Below are 21,617 nucleotides of genomic sequence, written 5' to 3'. Positions count from 1 at the left end.
GGTGTCTCTCTGGAGACTAAGGTGCATCTGATACAGGCCATGGTCTTTGCAATCACTTGTTATGTGCCAGGGAGTTGGACAATGGCTAAGGAGGATAGAAGGAGAATTGATGCCTTTGAGCTTTGGTGTTGGAGAAGAGTATTGAGGGTACCTTGGACTGCTAAGAAAACAAAGAGATTCATCCTGGAGAGGCTTAAACCGGGCAGCTCCTTGGAGGCAAGGATTCTGAGACTTCGTCTGACATACTTGGGTCATATTGTAAGGAGAGACTGGTCCTTGGAGAAGGACATCTTGCTTGGGATGGTGGAAGGCAGGTGCAGGAAGGAAGGCCCTCTAGGAGATGGATTGATTCAGTGACTGGGGTAATCGGGATGAGTGTGTTGGAGACAATGAGATTGGAACAGGACAGAACAGAGTTTAGGGCTGTTGTACATAGGGTTGCTATGAGTCGCAAGCAACTCAAGGGCACATAACAACAACAACATATACTCCAACAGTGCTCAAGAAAGAAGGGTGTTAATTAGCTTCCATGTGGATGATTTTTTATTCTTTTCCTCCTTGTTGTTAATGTCAAATTTATGGTAATGAAATCTGAAAAAATACCTTTGTTCAATGTTTTTAATTTATTGATGCTTGCTTTGTGTTTTAATACATATTCAATTCTGGAGAATGTATCATGTGCACTTAAGAAGAAAGTAAACAGAATTTAAGTTGAGTGAAGTACTCTGAGTATACCTATGAGGTCAAGTTGACTAACTGTATAATTTTGTTCTTCTGCATCTTTCTTGAAATGCTTTCAAGCTGACCTGTTCCTTGTTGAGAGTGGTGTGTTAAAAGTCTCCCTGAAGTGTTTGCTATAGAAGGTCAAGGACTATAGTCTTCAATATGGATTGAGGATCAATATCAGGAAGATCTCTGTTCTGTAGCTCTTCTCATCGAGGAATGGGGATCTATACACTGTTAGGTTAGTGCCACATTCTATGCATAGTCAAGAGTTCTGTATATATATACCTTACCTGCACTAAATATTCCCGAGGAAGTAAAGGTAACCGTACATGTTCCATCAGTCGAGCCATAAACTCTTGTCTTACATCTTTGTCATGATTCACCCAAGCTATTACAGCTTCAAATACCTTCCAGGAAATATGAGGACAATAGAAAAAAAAAAGTGATGAGTTACATATAAAGGCACCTTGATAAAACAAGATTTTTATTATTATTTTTATTTACTATGAAATTAAGTATTCAGATTCAATACATAATTCAAATTCTAACTTGCAACATACTTATAAAGATATCATCAACTCCTTATCCCACCTCCCTCCACTTGAGATTTACTAAATACATTTCGTATTTAAAAAATGCTTATCAAAAACATTATTTCATCTTCTTGAACTTGAGTAGTTTTAATAATTTGACAACATATTTCATTGTTGATAATTTTTTCAAACTGAAATTATTTTTACTTGTTGTTATGCACTATCAAGTCACATGTGACTCACAATGACCCTATGCACAATAGCTCTGAAGCCTACCCTGTCTTGAGCCAGTCTCACTGATTCCCACACCCCGACTCCCATTAATCTAGTTACTGTATCAATCCATCTCATCCGGGGTCTTCCTCTCTTACACTGTCCCTCTACCCTTCTGAGCATGATGTACTTCTCCAAGGATCCATCCCTTCTGGCTACACGTCCAAAGTATGTGAGACAGAACTTCAAAATCCTAGCTTCCAAAGAAACACTTGGTTTCACCCTCTCCAATACAGACCTGTTTGTTTTCTTGGCTGTCCATGGTGTATATTCAATACTCTTCTCTGGCATCATATTAAAAGGCTTAGATTCTTCTGTCATACTTAGTCACTGTTCAGCTCTCTGATGCACAGCAAGTTATTGTGAAAACCATGGCCTGGATCAGACACACCTTGGTCTCTAGACTGACAATACGGCTTCTCAGTACTCTGGAGATGTCCCTGACAGCAGATTTTCCCAGTGCAATTAGCCTTTTGATTTTTATTCACTAGATTTAAATCTAGATTTAAATTCTTTTGGAATAAAGACAGTAAAGCATCCAACATAATAAAACAAAGTAATATGAAGGAAGAAATTCAAGCTGCTCTGAAAGAATTGGCAAAAAAACAAGGCCCCAGGAATTGATGGTATACCAAATGACATGTTTCAACAAACAGATGCTGCCCTGGATGTGCTCACCAAGTTGTGCCAATAAATCTGGAGGACAATCATCTGGCCAACCAACTGGAAAAGATCTGTATTTGTTCCCATTCCAATGAAGGGTGATCCGACAGAGTGCAGAAATTATCGAATGTTATCATTGATATTACATGCAAGCAAGACCCAAAAAAGGAGTGGAACAGAACATCAACAGAGAACTACTTGATATGTAGGCTGGGTTTAGAAGGGGTGGTGGTATTAGGGATATTATAGCTAATGTTAGATGGATCTTGGCTGAAAGCAGAAAGTACCAGAGGAATGTCTGTCTGTGTGTGTTTCACTGACTATGCAAAGGCATTTCACTGTGTAGATCACAACAAACTGTGACTGACTCTGAGAAGAATGGGAATCCCAGAACACTTGATTGTGTTTATGCAAAACCTATGCTTGGACGAGGAGGCAGTCATCAGAAAAGAGCAAGAAAATACTGCATGGTTCAAAATTGAGAAAGGTGTACACAAAGAATGTGTCCTATCTCTGTATCTTTTCAGTCTATGTGAGGAACAGATTATCCGGGAGACTGGGCTCTATGAGAAGAAATGTGGCATCAGGATTGGAGGAAGACTCTTCAACAATCTCCTTTATGCAGATGACACAACCCTGCTTACTGAAACTGAGGAGGAAATGAAGCACTTGCTACAGAAGGTCAAGGACTGTAACCTTCAATATGGACTGAAGCTCAACATTAAGAAAACAAAGATTCTCATCACTGAGCTGATGGCAGCATCATGATAGATAGGGAAGAGACTGAGATTGTTAACAGCTTCAGTTGCTTGCCTCTATAATTATCACTCTTGGTACCAATAGCCAGGAAATTAAAAGACAAATTGTATCAAGAAAGTCTGCTGTCAAGGACCTCTCCAAAGTACTGAAAAGCAACAATGTTAGTCTGGAGACTAAGGTGTGCCTGATATATGCCATGGTCTTTGCAATCACTTGCTATGCTATGCATCAGAAATCTGGACAATGACTAGGGATGACAGAAGGAGAATTAATGCCTTTGATCTGTGGTGTTGGAGAAGAGTACTGAATATACCATAGACTGCTAGGAGAACCACCAAGTTCATCCTGGAGAGGCTGCTCCTTGGAGGCAAGGATTCTGAAGCTTCACTTGACATATTTTGGACATGTTGCTAAGTGGGATCAGTCCTTGGAAAGGGGCTTCACGCTCAAGAGGGTGGAGGAACAGTGCAGAAGAGGAAGACCTTCAATGTGGTGGAATGATTCAGTGACTGGGGTAATCGGGATGGGTGTGTAAAAGACAGTAAGACTGGCACGGGATAGAGCAGGGGTTAGGGCTGTTGTACATAGGGTCACTGTGAGTCGCAGGTGATTCAATGGCACATAACAATATTCTCTAAAGAAAATAATTTTCCCATTTAAATTAATTTTTTGTTTATAAAACATGAAATTTTTCTAAGTTTTAAAAAATATTGAAAAGAGAGGGTTGGAAGAAGAGATTAACTGTTTAGTTTTCCCAAAATATCACTTAACATTCATTTGGCCAATTTTTTACCACAAATAGCAGTAACTATGGTCTCATAAGGTTGGTTTCTCTCTCAAAATAAGAAAAAAGTAGGTGTTTAGGTTTTTTAAATCATTATATAACCCTAGTTGTTTTAGCCTCTATGGTGGTTTGAATCAACCAGTGGCACAGAGGCAGAAGAAAGATGGCTAATCTCCGATATTATTTACATCCTCAACAATGCACAGGAGGTTTAACTGAGTGGTTTTAAAGACTCCTAAAGCTGGATCCTTGAAACACTGGACCACAGGAGTAATACTGGCAGGAGAGGCTGAAAATGCGATTTGGCACAGGTCTTAGGGTTTGGTTTGGTTTGGTTTGGTTGGTTCGGTTCAATTTGTGGGTAGGTGATAGCAGCTGGAGCCATGAAACCCAGGCTACTCCTCAGGTGGGTGGAACTGGGCTTATTCTGCTCCCTCCTCAATGACTTTTCCTCCCTCTACTCTCACTGTGGCCTTTTCAGCTGTTCCAATCTCCATTCTTCTGGCATGCAATTACAGGTGAGCAGCAGTGGAGACAAACATGACCGGAAGCAGGCTTTAATATTAAAGTCTTAATATTAACCTTAATATGATCAAGCCCATATCACATAATGCTCTATTTAACAGAATGTATCATGGATTTTAAAGTGATGCATATTTGTAGCTATTGCTATATGCTATCCAATTGCTTGCAACTCACAGCAACTCTGTTTACAATAGCTCTGAACCCTGTCCTATCCTGAGACAGTCTCACTGACTCTGACACACCTACCCCAAAACTCCAGTTTTTATGTCAATCTATTTCATCCACGGTCTTCCACTCCTGTGCTGTTAGCTTTTTTAAAAATAAAGTAATTAAGAGTCATTATTCCCTATAATGTACATCTAGGAAAAATCAAACAAGCTAAAATGAAGATCACATTTCATCCAATCATTTCCTTTCAGACTGATGAAGATATCACCTGTTACTCTTTTAAAAGCTGTATAAAATGACAATATACAAATGCTTACTTGAAACAAACAAACAAACACCAAAACACCCAGTCATTTGATACACAGGAGTAAAAAAAATAAAATTTGCAGTATAAGTAATATCACTTTTTAATTAATTCCATTCCAAGTATATATAAAAGAAACGGACTTGCTTCTTGTCAATTCTATTTATTTCTTAGCTCTAATTCCTTCTCTTTATCCCTGCTCCTACCTTCCTAAATCAGGGCCTTACCGCTCATTGCTATGACTTCAACAGCCACCAATATGGCCCTATACCATCCATTCCCAGGCCACTTCTAATCCATTTTGCACATGACCAATGTAAAAGCAACCTCCAAAGATTGCCCTGTAAATCTTTCAGTATTCACAGCCTCCTGTAAAAATCTCTCACACTCAATCTAATCTCTCCTGGATAACCAATTCAAAATGGTTGGTGGAAGTGAAGTGTATGCCTTCTGAAGCAGAGTTATAAGATGTCTTATGGTTTCTAGCTGGGTCTCTTAAATTGCTTGTTTGGGAGACACATATGACATGTAAATTCTGAATACCCTGAGTCAACAGTGTTATCAGAAACCAAGCTAGCTACATGGAGAAAAGGAAGAAAAATTATTTTAATAAAGATGCTTATGCGGAAAAACTAAAGCCTCAGATAAATGACACCACCAGAAGAATCTCAGACATGTCTATTCATCTGATTCCCACTTCAGCTGAACTTCCAGATATGGTGGATCTATGCTCACTTGTTCAATCTCTTTTCTTATCTCAGAAGAGAATGACTCAAAATAGAACATAATAGAAACTCGTTTCATTTTCTCTAACAATAATGTATTCATAAACCTTGACACCCCCATTCCCATGTGCTACAAAATTCACAACCACCCCCCCAAAAAAGAAAAAAACCTTCTCTCTGCAAAAATATAAAAAGTGCACTTGGCTGACCAAATAGGAAGAGAAAGAAGGCCATAAACAGTTGCACAGTGTTTTGAAAAAATAAGGGACAGGGGATGAGTGTGTGTATTGGGGGTGGGTGAGTGGTATGTGATAGGAGTGGGGTGGGAGAGAAAGAGAGAAAGGAAAGGAGGGAGAGGTGTGTGTGTGTGTCTGTAGACTGGGAGAGGGCACATGTAAGTAGTGGATGATGAAGCTGAAAGACATGAAGTCTGAAAATGGCCAGATTTTGCCACCCTGACAATTTCTTCCCACTCACAAGACAATAAAAGTTGTATTGTTTGAGGAATACCTCTTATGGATTCCAATTCTAGAGACATATTATGTGGGAAGTAATTCCCTTCCCAAAAGGCAACTGTTACAGTTTGAGAAGTTTAAGTTTTTGCTGAAGAGGTCAAGTGCAAAGCTCTAATGTATAAGAATTTAGGGAAACCAAGTTTCTGAGAAGGGAATAGAGACAGTAATTTACACAAATAATCAACAAGTAAGCTGGATAAGTTTTTAAACTCTAGATCAAAGATTACCATCAATTAATACCTATATTATTAAGTTACAAAAAAATTTAAATAAAAGAAAAACACTATGACACTACTTTTTAGGAGAAGAAAAATATACTTACCTTCTCTTCTGAAGAAATTGTAAGTTTGTCACTTGAGATTAAACTGCATACTTGTTCAATGCCAAGGTTCAGAAACTCCTCACTTAGTACAACATCTGCAAAATGTTGTTCTGTTTTGGGTTAAAAGAAAAATCTATTAATACCAACACTCTATTATCAGCGTTTCAGACTGTTTTAAAGAAGTCACACAAACTTAAGTAGGTAATACCAATAGAACTTCCTTTAAGCAAGAACTAACAAACAGAAACCAATTCAGAGACACCTTATTGTGAATTTAAATAAGAGCCATGATTTTAAATGATCTGCTTACAACAAAGTAGAAACACAAATAGGAAACTTGGCTTAAAATATATTTGCCTAGGTATGTAGATCACTTCTGTTTTACATAAATGATTGAGTTAAATGCATTATAAGCTAAAGCAATACTGAAAAGTTCAGCAACCTGAATCTACCAGTTATTTTTCACGGAAAAGATAAGGCAGCCTCCTTCCATAAAGATTTAAAACCTAGGAAACCCACTGGAGGCTCATCATGATTTGGAATAGAGTCAGTGGCAGTCCAGGGCAGCATAAGTCTGCTGAAATATGCCAACTGATATTCTATCAATTCTTGGGGTCTTATTTTTTGCCTATTCCTTCAGAGCAGCTTGAACTTCCTCATTCATCTTCATTGACTCTTGATAATGTGTTTCTTCATGAAATTCTTCTTTGTTAGTCAAATCTTTTTGGAACAGTGACTCTGCATACTCCTTCCACGTTCTTTTGCTGCTTTCTGAAGCCAATATTCTGCTCATAGCATCCTTAAGTATTGCAACTTAAGGCTTGAATTTGTTCATCAGTTCCTTCAGTTTAAGAAATGCCAAGAGAGTACACTCCTTAATTTTTCGACTCTAGCTCTTTGCACATTTCATTATAATAACTTCGCTTTATCTTCCTGAGTTGCCCTTTGAAATCTTCTGTTCAGTTAATTTCCTCTCCTTTTTGCTTTGGCTTCTTGGCATTCTAAAGCAACACTCAAGAGTCTCTTCTGTGATCCACTACTGGGAATATACCCAAAGAGACCATAACTGACATCAAAGCAGATATACGCACACCCATGTTTATCACGGCTTTGCTCACAATAGCAGGAAGTTAGAAACAACCTAAGTGCCCATCAAGAAATGAATGGATAGAGAAGCTGTGGTCACACACTGGAATACTACACTGCATTGAAAAAACAAGGAACTCATGCAACAGTATTCAAAATGGGTGACCCTGGAGGACATTATGCTGAGTGAAGTTTCAGTCACAAAAGGACAAATGCTGCCTGGTGCCACTGTTGAGTGCATCAGGACTGACCTCAGGGTTGGGGAGAAGTGAGAAAGATGGGTTCAATAATGTATACTACACTGAAACAGATGAGGGAGAAAACTATTTAAAAGGGATATGTGACTAGGTATTTTTTTCATGACAGGAGTCCAGAGCAAAGGCTGAATAGTGGAGTGGACCTGGGGGGAGGGATTGTAAAACAATGAAAGAATTTTTCTTTTACTTTTCCAAGAGGGTAGTGTACTAGGGGGGGAGGGCTGGGCAGGGAGAAAAGTGCAACAATGAATGAATGGAAATCCAAAGTCTTTGTAAATTTTCACTGAAATTAATAATAAATTAAAAAAAAAAACAAACCACAAAAAAACCCTCTTCTGACCATACTGGTCTTTCTCTTTTGTCTTTGTAATGACCTTTGGCATTCTTCAAGGATGATATTCTTGATATCCTCTCATAGATCATCTGGTCTTCATTCATTAGTGTTCAAAGTCTCAGACTTGTTCCTGAGATAGTTTTTAAATTCAGGTGGGATAGACTTAAGGTCATATTTTGTTTCTTTTGGCTTTGGTTTCATTTTCTTTAGGTTCAACTTGAATTTGCATGAGTAGTTGATGGTCTGTTCCACAATCAGCACCTGACTTAGTTTTCACAGCTGATTCTGAACTTCTCCAATGATTCTTATCACATAAATAATCAATCTGATTCCTGTGTACACCCTCAGGTGAGTTCCATGTGTATAACTATCTTTTCTGTTTCCTATAAAAGGTATTTGCAGTGAATAAATTATTGATTGTAAAAAATTCTATCATTCTATCTCTAGTCTCATTTCTGTCATCAGGATGTGCTCACCAGGTTGTGCCAGGAAGTCTGAAGGACAACTACCTGGCCAACTGACTCGAAGAGATCTTTTTATATCCGTCTCAATGATAGGAGATCTGGCAGAGTGTGGAAATTACCAAACAATATCATTGCTATCACATGCAAACAAAATACTGCTGAAGATACTTAAAAAAATAAAAAAGGAACAGCATATAAATAGAGAACTACGGGCTGGGTTTAGACAGGCCGTGGCAATAGGGACATCACAGCCAAAGTCAGATGGATCTTGGCTAAAGCAGAAGTTCTAGAGGAATGTCTATTTGTATTTCATTGACTATGAAAAGGCATTTTATTATGTGAATCACAACAAACTGTGGCTAAAATTGAGAAAAATAGGAATTACAGAACACCTGCTTGTGCTCATGGGATACCTACACATGGGTCAAGGAGGAGTTGTTAGAGCAAGGAAACACTACATGGTTCAAAATTAAGAAAGCAGTGCATCAAGGATGCATCTTGTCTCCACACTTTTTCAATCTATATGTAGATCAGATCATTCAAGAGGCTGGACTTTATAAGGAAGAATGTGGCATCAGGATTGGAGGAAAACTCATCAACAACCTGTGTTATGAAGATGACATAACCTCATTTGCTGAAACTAAGGAAGACCTGAGGCATTTGCTGCAGAAGGTCAAGGACTGCAGCCTTTAATATGGAATGAAGCTCAACATCAAGGAAACAAAGATTCTCACCATAGGGCCAATTGGCAGCATGATGATAAATGGAGAAGATATTGTTAACAACTCCAGCTTGCTTGGCTCCACAATCAACAGTTTTGGTACTAACAGTCATGAAATCAAAAGACAAAATGCACTGTGAAAATGTGTTGTCAAGGGCCTCTCCAGAGTGTTAAAAAGCAATGATGTCAGTCTGGAGAATAAAGTGCACCTAATTCAGAGCATGGTCTTAACAATTGCTTGCTATGCATCAGAGAGCTGGACAGCGACTAAGGATGACTGAAGAGGAATCTATGTCTTTGAGTTGTGGTGCTGGAGAAGAGTACTGACTACCAAGAGAACAGGTCTGTCCTAGAGAGGGTGAAACCAAGTTGCTCCTTTGAGGCACAGATTTTGAAGCTACATCTCATATACTTCTGGCATGTTGCCGGGGGGGCTAATCTTTGGAGAAGGGCATCATGCTTGGAAGGATGGAGGGACAGTGCAAAAGATGAAGAGCCTAGAGACGATCAATTGACACAGTAACTGGTGTAATGAGGGTAGTGGTCTCAGTGACAGTGAAATTGGCTCAGGATAGGATATGAGTTTGATGGCACATAACAACAAACAACAACAAAGACAGTGAGTTTGGCTTTTTAAAACAATCCATCTATTTTACAATAACAAAGGTGTTCTATTAGAACACTGTGTTACACATTGAGATGCCACCATAAGGTCAACAGTTTGACTTTATTGGCTGTTTCATCAGAGAAAGATCCCCATCTTTCTTCACCCATAAAGATTAACAGCCTCACACATCTGACAGAGGGTAACTTTGAGTTAGAACTAATTTCATATTCTAATAGGGCATGTTAACCTATTCACAAAAGGATTGGCTAGCCTCATCAATTCACAAGGTGATTGGCTAGTCTCACCATTAAACTGAGCAGATCCAGCAGCAGCAGGAGGAAGCAAAGAAGAACAAGCTAGAAAATATAATTTGTCTTTCAGGACAAGAGCAACAACCATAGCAGCCACAGTGGACAACCAGAGCCCTGATATGAAAAGAAGCAGATCTGGGGACTGGTGGCCAACACCTACGGATAGAGCCAGAGCTAAGCTAAGAGTCTTTGCCCAAGTTTGCTAATCAGTTAGAGGTGGGAGACAGTCAATATTGACATAACTAAGAACTTTTTAACACTGGCCTAAAGCTGTGATACTCAAGGCTGAGGTGCCTAGAAGCACACTTCAGAAGTTATCCTAACGGTATCTCTTACTAACCTGGATTATAACATATGGAATTCCCCAGTACGATTCTGTGTGGTCTATGAGTGACTGCATTGGATTTGGGACAAAGTAAAGGGGTAAGACTGGTGATGAGTAGTAAGAGGTGTGAGAGTGTGGACGAACTCATGGGAATTTGTTTTGTGTTGCTGATATTGTAGCCAAAAACCGTTTCCCTCTGTCAAGTTGGTAAAGGTCAGATGTGACCATCTCCACATGGCCCTTGCTCTTTTTAGAGTTTGTAAAACCTTGATTGGTTTTTGTTGCGTATTTTTTACATTTCATTTTTATATTTTGTATGAAAGTACTAATTTTATCTTGTGTTTCTATATGGAAAATGTTGTGTATAGATAATAAACTCTTGCCATTTCTACAATTTTGACATGTACAATTCATTGACAGTTATGTTCATCACATCACCATTAAATGCTCTGAATCTCATCTCATGCTATTTATTGCCTCTTAAAACCTGGAGGGTCAGAGGTAAATTGGTTTTGATTCAATGACACATTAACAACTAGAAAACCTTTTTATTACACAATCAGAAAAACTGCACAGTTTTACACACTTGAACATATATATAAAATACTACAGGGATTTAGAAAATTACAGATTAATAAAGATGACCTTCCTTTATTTTAAGAGCTAAAATAACTGTTGAACAACAATAACCAACATTAATGTTAAGAATCTTATTTTTTCCAAAACCTTCGTATTGAAGTCAGAAATGTGAAAAATAATAAAGTCTCCATTTCTAAAATCAGGCATCGTTTTGTTGACTATTAAAATAAAGAAATCTTAAATGTTGCTCAATCAGAATATAACTATGATTTTAAAAAACAAAAAACAAAAACCAAGCTGCCTCCTCCATAATTCCTTTTAAGGAAGAAGGTCTGTCCCTTTCTCTGGGACATAACTTTCTAATAAATATTTTTTACCTTCAAAAAAATAAGCAGAGTATGTTTAGGAAAAAGAAAGCTTCAAATTCTATGCAGGTTATGTCAGATCAAATTATCTTACATTTCAACCTCTATTGTTCATAGGTTTTCAGAGGTCTGATATTTCAGAAGTGGATGGTTAATCCTTCATTGTAGCCTGTCTTGATCTGGGAGCTCTACTAAAACCTGTCCACCATGGGTGAGCCCCTCTGGCATTTGACACACTGGTGGCACAACCTTTATAATCACAGCACCCACATGATACTTCAGCATAGCATACTGACAAGTGTTATACTAAATAGAACAATGATTTAAAATAAAAAGCAAGAATACAGATACCTAAGCAACAAAGCAATTAGCAATATGCAAATCATTCCCCCAATACAACAAACTGACAGAGAAACAAAATATGACCTTGAGTCTATCCCACCACCTGAATTTATAAATAATCTTAAGAATAGGTTTGAAGCAATGAACACTAACGATTGAAGATCAGATGAGCTGTAGGGTGACATCAAGCATATCATGCATGAAGAGAGCAAAAAGTTACTACAAGGACAGAGAAAGAAAAACCAAAAGAGATGTCAGAAGAGACACTGAAAATTGTACTAGAGTGTCAAGAAGCCAAAACAAAGGAAAAAGGGATGCTCAAGTAAAAGAGTTGAGCAGAAGATTTCAAAGGGTAGCTAGAGAAAACAAGGAAAAATATTGTAATGGAATATGCAGACACCTAGAATTGAAGAATAAAAAGGAAAGGACTCACTAAGCAATATTCAAGCAGAAAGAACAGGAAAACAAATTCATACCTTGAGTTGCAATAGAGAGAGATGCTATCGGCAAAATCTTGAATGACACAGGCAGCAGCAAAAGAATATAGAATACACAGAATCACTGTACCAAAAAGAACGGACTGATACTTAAGTATTTCTGGAAATACCACATTATATAGAGCCAATGGTAAGGAAAGAAGTTTAAGCTGCAATAAAGGCACTGGCAAAAAAACAAGGCCTCAGCAATCAATGAAGATACCAATTGTCATGTTTCTAATGACAGATGCCTGTCCAATCAACTGGAAGAGATCCATATTTGTCCCCATTCCCAAGAAAGGTGATCCAAAAGAATGTGGAAATTATTGCACAATATCATTAAAAGAATATGTAAGCAAAATACTGCCTAAGAGCATTCAAAGATGTCTAGAATAATACATAGAGAACTGCTAGAAGTTCAAGTTGAACTCAGAAAAAGTCATGGTATCATTGTTGACGTGACATGGATCCTGCTAAAAGGACAGAATACCAGAAGAATGTGCTTTATTGACAACGTAAAGGCATTTGACTTTGTGGATCATAATAAATTATAGCTAATACTGAGAAAAATGGGAATTCCAGAACAGTGCTCATGTAAAACCTATACCTAGCCAAAGAAGTTGTTGTGTAAACAGAATAAGGAAACACTACACTGCTAAAAATTAAGAAAGGCATACATCAGGGGTATATCCTTTCTCCATACCTATTCAGTCTGTATGCTGAGCAAAGTATTTGAGAAGCTGGACTCTATGAAGAAGAAAAATGCCATCATGATTGAAGGGAGACTGATTAATAGCCTTTGTTACATGCATAATACAACTCTGCCTGATGAAAAGTTAGGAGAGCTTGAAACACTTGTTGCAGAAGATCAAACACTGCAGCCTTCAACAGGATTGCATGTCAATGTCAAGAAAACAAAAACTGTCACCACTGGACAAATGGGCACCATCATGATAGATGGAAAAAAGACTGAAATTGTCAACTACTTCATTTTACTTGGATCCATAACTAATACACTTGGTACTAGCAGTCAAGAGATCAAGAGACTTATTACCTGGGAAAGTCTGCAGTCAGGAAACTCCAAATTACTGAGGTGCAATGATATTAGTTTGAGGACTAAGGTGCATCTGATTCAGACCATAACGTTTTCAATTGCTTCTGTACATCTGAAAGGTTTTGACTGTAGGGTCATGAAAAGCTGTGTCTGACATTGAGAAGAATGGGAATCCCAGAGCACTTGACTGGCTCGTGCAAAAAACCTTTACCTGGATCAAGAGAGCGTTGTGTGAATGAAGCAGGGGAGCACTGTATGGTTTTGAATTGGGGAGGGAGTGTATTCTCTCCATACCCATTCAATCTTTATGCTGAACAAATTATCCAAGAAGCTAGAATCTATGAGATAAAGTGTGGCATCAGGATTGGATGGAGACTCACTAATAACCAGCTTTATGCAGATGACACAACCTTGCTTTCTGAAAGTGAGGAAGGCTTGAAACACTTGTTGTAGAAGATCAAGGAATGTAGCCTTTGGTAAGGATTGCATCTTAATGTTAGGAAAAGGAGAATTCTTATCACTGGACCAATAGGCAGCAGCATGATGGAGAGGAGAATGAAACTACCAACAGCTTCATCTTGCTTGGATCCACAATTAATACCCTTAGCACCAGCAGTGAGGAAATAAAGAGAGGCATTGCACTGGGAAAATCTGCAGTTAGGGACCTTTCCAAATTATTGAAGAGTAGTGATGTCAGTTTGAGGACTAAGGTGACTCTGATTTAGGCCACAGTCTTTCTGATTACTAGCTATGCATCCAAGACCTGGACAACAAATAAGGATGATAGAAAAAGAACTGACACCTTTAAGCTGTGGTGCTGGAGAAGAGCACTGAACATTCCATGGATGGCAAAGAGAACAAACAGATACGTCTTGGAGATGGTGCAGCTGGAATGCTCTTTGGAGTCAAGAATGATGAGGCTTCGCCTCACATACTTTGGAAATGTTCCTAGGAGATGCTTTTCCTTGGAGACGCACGTGATGTTGGGAAGGGTGAGGGGTCAGTGAAGGAGAGGAAGACCCTCAACCAGGTGGATTGACACGGTGACTCTTGTGTATCAGGAAGTGTAATAGTGCACGATAGATCAGGGTTCAGATCCTTTGTTCATAGAGTCACTATGAGTTGTGCTCAACTCGATGGCACCTAACAACAACATTCTACCCCACCCAGTGGCCCCAGTGGAGAAAGATCTGGTGATCTGTTCCTGTAAGAATTAACAGTCTAAGGAAAACTATGGACAGTTAGTTCTGCTTCATCATGTAGGGTTGCTATGAATCAGAATTATCTAAGTAGCAGCTGAAAACAACAACAATCATTTACAAAATACTTATTCTAAAAATACAGTTCTCATTAAAATGTGCTCTCTGTGCTGCAGTAACTGATATGGTTCTTCTAATCACTGTTACTTTCACCACATGGTTGGGTACAACTATCCTAATGTGATGTGTCTTGGATCACCAAGGGGTCTGAATAATTTGTTAACAACTTAAATAAGATAAATGGCACCTTTCAGGTAGTACGCTGAAAACAAGGTATGTAGAATATGGGTAGGCCTCAATTTTGCCATCCAGGCATGCTTACAAGTGAGCTCTCTTAAAGGTGAAAAATGCAGACTCACTACCATCTAAATGAAAGAACCAGAGAGTGCAGCACATATTTTGAACCTGAGATCTCTAAGTGAATGAAAGAGAGAGAACTATAAAGACTGCAAAAAAGTACAAAGATGGCAGAGAACCAGAAACTGATGTAAGACAAACCTTTAGGCTCTTGGCCAATGAAGTAGAAAAATGGAATAGCTGCTAGTGAAGCAAGTGCATTAGGACATAAACTGTAGGACAGGGTTCAGAGCTATTGTTCATAGAGTAACTATGAGCAATACTTGACTATATTGCACCTAACAACAACCACCACCACAACCACGTAGTAGAACAGAGAACCTCGAGGCCTAGGTAGAGCAGAGGTCGTACATGATTGGCAGAATTGAAAGAGCTTTCTAACAACTGACTGAAAAGGGCAAAGGCCAAAGCAGAGAGGCTAAGGATCAGAGAGAGAATGCTGCCATTCAGAAAGGCTGAGAAGAGGCTATTCTGACTGAACAGGTGTATCCTGAGTGTTCCTAAACGAAATTGTAACCTATTGTAACTTCTGTAATAAACCCCATCACCTTATGCATTTTCTTTGAGTTCTGTGTGACCACTGCAATGAATTACTAAACACAGCAAAGAAATAAGGAGTACTTTAGGAGATAAGATTGGTGTTGGAATTGTTAGAATAAGAAGTGGAAGATAGTGGACATGCCTGACCTTGCAGGGAACAGCTTTGATGCTGCTAATGAGGATTCTTCCTGCTTGTAAAATTAGTGGAGGTCAGACACTTCTGCCCTTGACTCTTCCAAACAGTTTTTCCAAGTTCACAAGGAAACATTTAATAATAGTCTGAGATTAGGAATCAGACATTTAAGGATTAAATTCCAATTCTGCCATGTGTTAGCTTGCAGAACCTAGGATAATGAATAAAGAAAATTAAAAAAAGAATTGGTACCTCTGATTTCTGGTACTAGTGAAAAATACTGAATACAGTATGGACTACCAAAAGAACAAGATTATCTTGGAAAAAGTGCAGCCAGAATGCTCACTGGAGACAAAGATAATAAGACACTGGTTCACATACTTACGGCATGTTATAGCATAATGTCTAGAGAAAGATGTAATGCCAGCAGAAGTAGATCTATTAAAAAGAGGGATACTCTCAACAAGATGGAGTGACAGTGGCTACTATGCTTTAGAAGAGCATTGATTGTGGGGATGTTGCAGGATCAACTACTGTTTTGTTCTTGGAAATAAATGAACAGCACCTAACAACAGTGTGGTTTTAGTGAACAAAAATACTAGAAACAAGTAAGTTATTTAAAATGGCTATAATATGGATATCACTTCAAGTAACAGAAGACTACACAAACTAGAATTCTCTAGAAGTTAGTACATGTGGAGACGGTTGTCAAATTTTTCATTTCCTGGGATGAAGCAATAAAATGATTTCACACTACTTTCCAGCTAAGAAAATAACCATTCAAGAGCATTAAGTAAGGCTGCCAATAGCTCACAACACTATGCCTTCTGTGCAGGTCACTTAATGTGGTCGGTCAAATGTTACTAGTCTGAAGCTGTTCACCACACTTACAGAAGCAGCATGGGGTCAGCGTGCAGGACATGGTTTTCAGCATCAGGATGGTGGAGCTAAGGATGAGCATTACAATGAGTTGCATGATACTACAGCTTCTCCAGTCTGATTTTCTACCCTCTTGGTTAATCACATTTTTACTTTCTCTGAAAATAAACCAAAATTATAAAGGTTTCTTCTTTTTTCCCCCCATCCTTTCACTCCTTCAGTGTCTCCTGACCTTTCTGTATTCTTTCTTGACTCTTTTATTATTGCTATATATCTCTTCCTTTCCTTCTTTCTTGCCTATATATAAATTATAGGTCCTACTTAGGCACCCTTGCTTACAACAGGGAAAAGAATAGGTAAGAAATTAACTTCCTCTATTATGTTCATTTCACTCTCTTAGATCTTTTCACATATTATAAGACTGAACTTGGATAGATTTTTCTAGGCACATCAGGGGCTTGAATAATAAAAAGAAATAAAATACATGACAGATAGACATATATTCATATGAAGACATACTTATAAACTATATGGTAAATTCTGTAAATGCCCCCAAATGGCTACAGTTATACTAAGTAGTTGCAAAGAAGCCAAAGCACAAGGAAGAATTCAAGATACTAAAGAGCTGAACAGAAGATTTCAAAAGGCAGCCCTGGATGACAAAGTAAAATATTACAATGAAATGTGCAAGAAGTTGGAGTCAGAAAACCAAAAGGTTCGAACTCGCTCAGCATTTCTTAAGCTCAAGGAACTGAAGAACAAATTCAAACCTCGAGTTGCTATAATCAAGGAAGCTTTAGGCAGAGTACTAAATGATCCAGGAAGTATCAAAAGAAGATGGAAAGAATATACTGAGTCATTGTATCGAAAGGAATTGACAGACACAGAAGAATTTAATGAAACAACATATGAGAAAGAAACTATGGTGATGAAGGAAGAAGTTAAAGCTGCTTTGAAAGAAATAGCAAAAAATAAGACCCCAGGAATAGATGGTATACCAATTGACATATTTCAGCTAAGAGATGCTGCCCTGAATGTGCTCACCAAGTTGTGCCAAGAAATCTGGAGAACGACCACTTGGCCAACTGACTGGAAGAGATCTATATTTGTTCCTATTGCCAAAAAAGGTGACCCAACAGAGTATGGAAACTATAGAACAGTATCATTTATTTCACATGCAAGCAAGATTCTGCTGAAGATTATCCAAAAACAACTGGAACAGCACATCAGCAGAATTGCCAGAAGTCCACGCTGGGTTTAGAAGGGGTCATGATACTAGGGATATTGTAGCTAATGTCAGATAGAATTGGCTGAAAGCAGGGAGTACCAAGGAATGTCTATCTGTGCTTCATTGATTATGCAAAGGCATTTGACTGTGTGGACCATAACAAACTGTGGCTGACTCTGAGAAGAATGAGAATCCCAGAACACTTGATCATGTTAATGCGAAACTTATACTTGGACTAAGAGGCAGTCGTCAGAACAGAGCAGGGAAACACTGCATGGTTCAAAATTGGGAAGGGCATACGCCAGGGATGTGTCCTGTCTCCATACCTTTTCAACCTGTATGCAGAACAGATCATTTGGGAGGCGGGGCTCTATGAGGAGAAATGCGGCATCAGGATTGGTGGGTGATCTATCAACAATCTGCATTATGCAGATGACACAACCCTGCTTGCTGAAACTGAGGAGGACCTGAAGCGCTTGCTGCAGAGGGTCAAGGACTGCAACCTTCAATATGGACTGAGGCTCAATGCCAAGAAGACAAAGATTCTCACCACTGGACCAATTGGCAGCATCAGGATGGATGGTGAAGAGATTGAGAGTGTTCACAGCTTTAGTCTGCTTTGCTCCACAATCAACACTCTTGGCACCAGCAACCAGGAAATTAAAAGACGTATTGCCATGGGAAAGTCTGCTGTTAGGGACCTCTCTAAAGTACTCAAGAGCAACGGTGTGTCTCTGGAGACTAAGGTGCCGTCTGGTACAGGCCATGGTCTTTTCAATCACTTGTTATGGGTTAGAGAGCTGGACAATGACCAGGGAGGACAGAAGGAGAATTGATCCTTTTGAGCTTTGGTGTTGGAGAACAGTGCTGAGGGTACCATGGACTGCTAAGAAAACAAACAAAATCATCCTTGAGAGGGTTAAACCGGGCTGCTACTATTCTGTGACTTCATCTGACATACTTTGGTCACGTTGTAAGGAGAGACCAGTCCTTGTAGAAAGACATCATGCTTGGGAGGGTGGAGGGCAGGCGCAGGAGGGGAAGGCCCCCTGGGAGATGAATTGATTCGGTCACTGGGGCAATCAGGATGAGTGTGTTGGAGACAGTGAGATTGGCACAGGACAGAGCAGAGTTTAGAGCTGTTATACATAGGATCGTTATGAGTCACAAGCGACTCGACAGCACATAACAACAACAAACAACAGTTGAGTGCAGATTAGACTTGTTTTTCTTACTTTTTCCCAGAATAAGTGCAAACTGACTTTTTCTCCGATCGTTTTTAGCCATGCTTGCAGAACTAGATGCTCATCAAATAGGTGAAAGGTTTTCCCTTAAATGTGTATTGTTAGCATTTTCCACCAGCCTATATAATTATTTCTTAACTTATTATACATTGAGGGTTGTTTGCGTAGGGGTATAAAATAAGTTATCTGCTTCCTCATCACCTTCAGCAGGAACATTTCCAGTCTACCACTGCTTCCCCATGGTCAGAGTCCTGTCCCAATAAATGAATATCTTTCACTCTGCCTCTAGCTCAGTTTTTCAGTGTAAAAGGAGCAGATACAATATGAGGAGTGGCTGAGTTTGATTCCTATCTTCTTCATAAAGGGGAACTGCTCCCATCAAAAACATCCATAGTATTAAACAAATAGGTACATAGTCAGACATGCCATCCCACATGCTCCTGCACCTATTTCTACCAATCACTGGGTTCAAAGTTTGTTGCAAACTGACTCACAGACTTTACTCAAAGTTGTGGGGTTTATTAGGCAAATAGGGTAGGGAATGGGAGAGGCAAAGAATATTACACAATGCAAGTCCAGGTTTAGCCTAGCAGTCCCAAGCTAAATTAACAAAGCACAATTCGCCAATTAGTTCAGACAAGTTTCTCAGTAAACAAGAAAAAGTTTAGGCTCAGTTCAGCATTACAAATGCACCTCTGGTTTCCTCAATCATTTAACAAACTGTATCTCAAAGAGTAGTTACATACAGGTCAGTTTTTACTTCAATTATCCAGCAAGCGAAACTTTTAACTGCAGCGCGAATTTTAGGGTTCCTCTGATTTATACCTTGTTGCAATTTCTTCAACTAGCTGTGGTAATTTTTTCCACCCTCTCTTCCCCATTGTTTCTCATAGTGTGGAAAGTGCTCTTTTTTATTGAGCCCACAGCTGTTGATGATGTGTAAGCCTATATCTGCAGTTAAGGTAGCTGGAGACCACAATCCCAACAGGGGCTAACACAATGAATAGAAAAGCCAATCTTTGAGGTTTCTGACCTCAGATTCAGTATGATTGCGAAGACAAACCTTGAGAGACTTTCCCCTCTGGGGAGCAAATCCCATCACACATATAAAATAAAGATAAAAACAGACAAGGAAATCAGAAAACAATTGTTTGTTTATAGCAGAAAAAAAGAGAGCTAAGATATCTTCTTGAATGGATTCCCTATCTCCACATAACTTATTTGCTGAAGATACATAAAAAGCAACTGTAAAGTTTTCATTATAAAGAACATATAAAAGATGTTATTTTATAAAGTTTGTTATAACTAGTTACCAAAACATCAAAGACCAGATAAATGACATCTTTAAAAGTTGGTTCCTATAGAACAAATTGTTTAGAATAAAATACATGAAGTATATAATAGAATGTTTTAAAATAATATGAGAATGCAAACATTCATCAAGCTATAGATATACAATCAGTGCACTTTATGTTTACTTGTGCTTTATTAATGATGCAAAGGCTGTGTGGATCACAATAAATTATGGATAAAGTTGAGAAGAATGGGAATTCTAGAATGCTGAATTGTGCTCCTGCAGGACCTGTGCATGAACCAAGAAACAGTCAGAGTTGACTAGACAGCACCTAACCACAGCAGCCTCCAGAACTGTGAGAAAATAAAATTTTGTCCTTAAAGCCAATCCCTTATGATGCTTTCTGTTGGAGAAGTGCTAGAGAACTAAGACACAGACAAACAAATATATGCTGAACTAGTAAATGAAGTCTTGGCTGCACCACTAGCTAACTGTGTAACTCTGGGTTGAGCCTCAGTTTCCTCAGCTATAAAATGAAAACCCTAACACCCAAGGAGTAGGGTGTTGTGAAGGTGGGCGGGGGTGCCAAACGAGGAGCAATCAGGAAGCCGCCTGTGTCATGGTCCCATGCAGCAGTGCACTAGGGTGCAGCTTCTCAGCCAGCAGATGCTTTGCAGCAATGAATAATAGAGGAGCCTAACAAGACAGTGTTGTGTGAGAGAACCCTGTGTCATTCAGATCACCAGCGTGTCTGCCACTGTGCACGAGCAGACCTGGTTTAGAGAGGGCTTGATCCAGTTAGAAAAAACCACTTTTTCAGGAACAATAGGAAAGAAAAGTTTTCTCCAAAAGCTCTGTGACTGAGGCTGGATTCTAAGAGCAGATAAAGCCGGTGTGGGTGGATGGAGGGGATAGTGGAAGCTCCCTATCCCATTCTGTGCGTTAGTACTGAGTGGTCACTAATGGGCACAGCCCTGCCCATGGGTCCAGCTCTAAGGCCTGTCCTGAACTCAGGGAGCTCTGGTGGCACAGATGGTTCCATGGTGAGCTGCCATTAGAAAGTCGGCTGTTTAAAGCCCTGATCTGTGCACTTTTGTCCATGTATATTACTCAAACCAAACTCAGTGCCATTAAGGAGATTCTGAATCATGGTGATCTTACACCAAGTCTCTGAGGCTATAAATCTTAATGGGAGCAGACTGCCTCCATGTACTTCAGGAGTGGCTAGTTAATCAAATCACAAACCCCAGGCTATCAGCCCAAGGTAAAGCACAGCAAAGAGTCCTTTATATATGTAGATATCAATAAAATATTTAAATAAAAAAACAGAAAAAATTCCAATCTGAATGTGTTAAGTTTTCCAGAATAAAAAGTTTTTCTAATATTATCTATAAACGTAAGGAACTCAAGGATATATAAGATTAAGAAATACGCTTTTATGAAAGCACTACATCTTTTATGATTA

The 21,617-nt window shown here is 38.9% G+C and overlaps 1 protein-coding gene across 2 annotated transcripts in view; it reads right to left on the bottom strand.

Moving 5' to 3' along the window:
- The window catches only part of KLHL2 (kelch-like family member 2), a 185,102-nt gene that overhangs the window by 28,089 nt on the left and 135,396 nt on the right, over positions 1-21,617 (bottom strand). For both annotated transcript variants that reach the window (XM_006896654.1, XM_006896655.1), the window contains 2 exons: positions 6,298-6,407; positions 1,017-1,133 (listed from right to left, as the gene is read on the bottom strand). In XM_006896654.1, coding sequence (XP_006896716.1) covers positions 1,017-1,133; positions 6,298-6,407 — 227 coding nt within the window. The remainder of the gene's footprint in view (positions 1-1,016; positions 1,134-6,297; positions 6,408-21,617) is intronic.

The sequence above is a fragment of the Elephantulus edwardii genome, unplaced genomic scaffold (genome assembly GCF_000299155.1).
Source record: "Elephantulus edwardii isolate Elephantulus edwardi_28Jun2011 unplaced genomic scaffold, EleEdw1.0 scaffold00188, whole genome shotgun sequence".
Classification (NCBI taxonomy): Eukaryota; Metazoa; Chordata; class Mammalia; order Macroscelidea; family Macroscelididae; genus Elephantulus; species Elephantulus edwardii.
The sequence above is the reverse complement of the archived record's forward strand: the minus strand, read 5'-3'. Positions and strand labels throughout refer to the sequence as shown.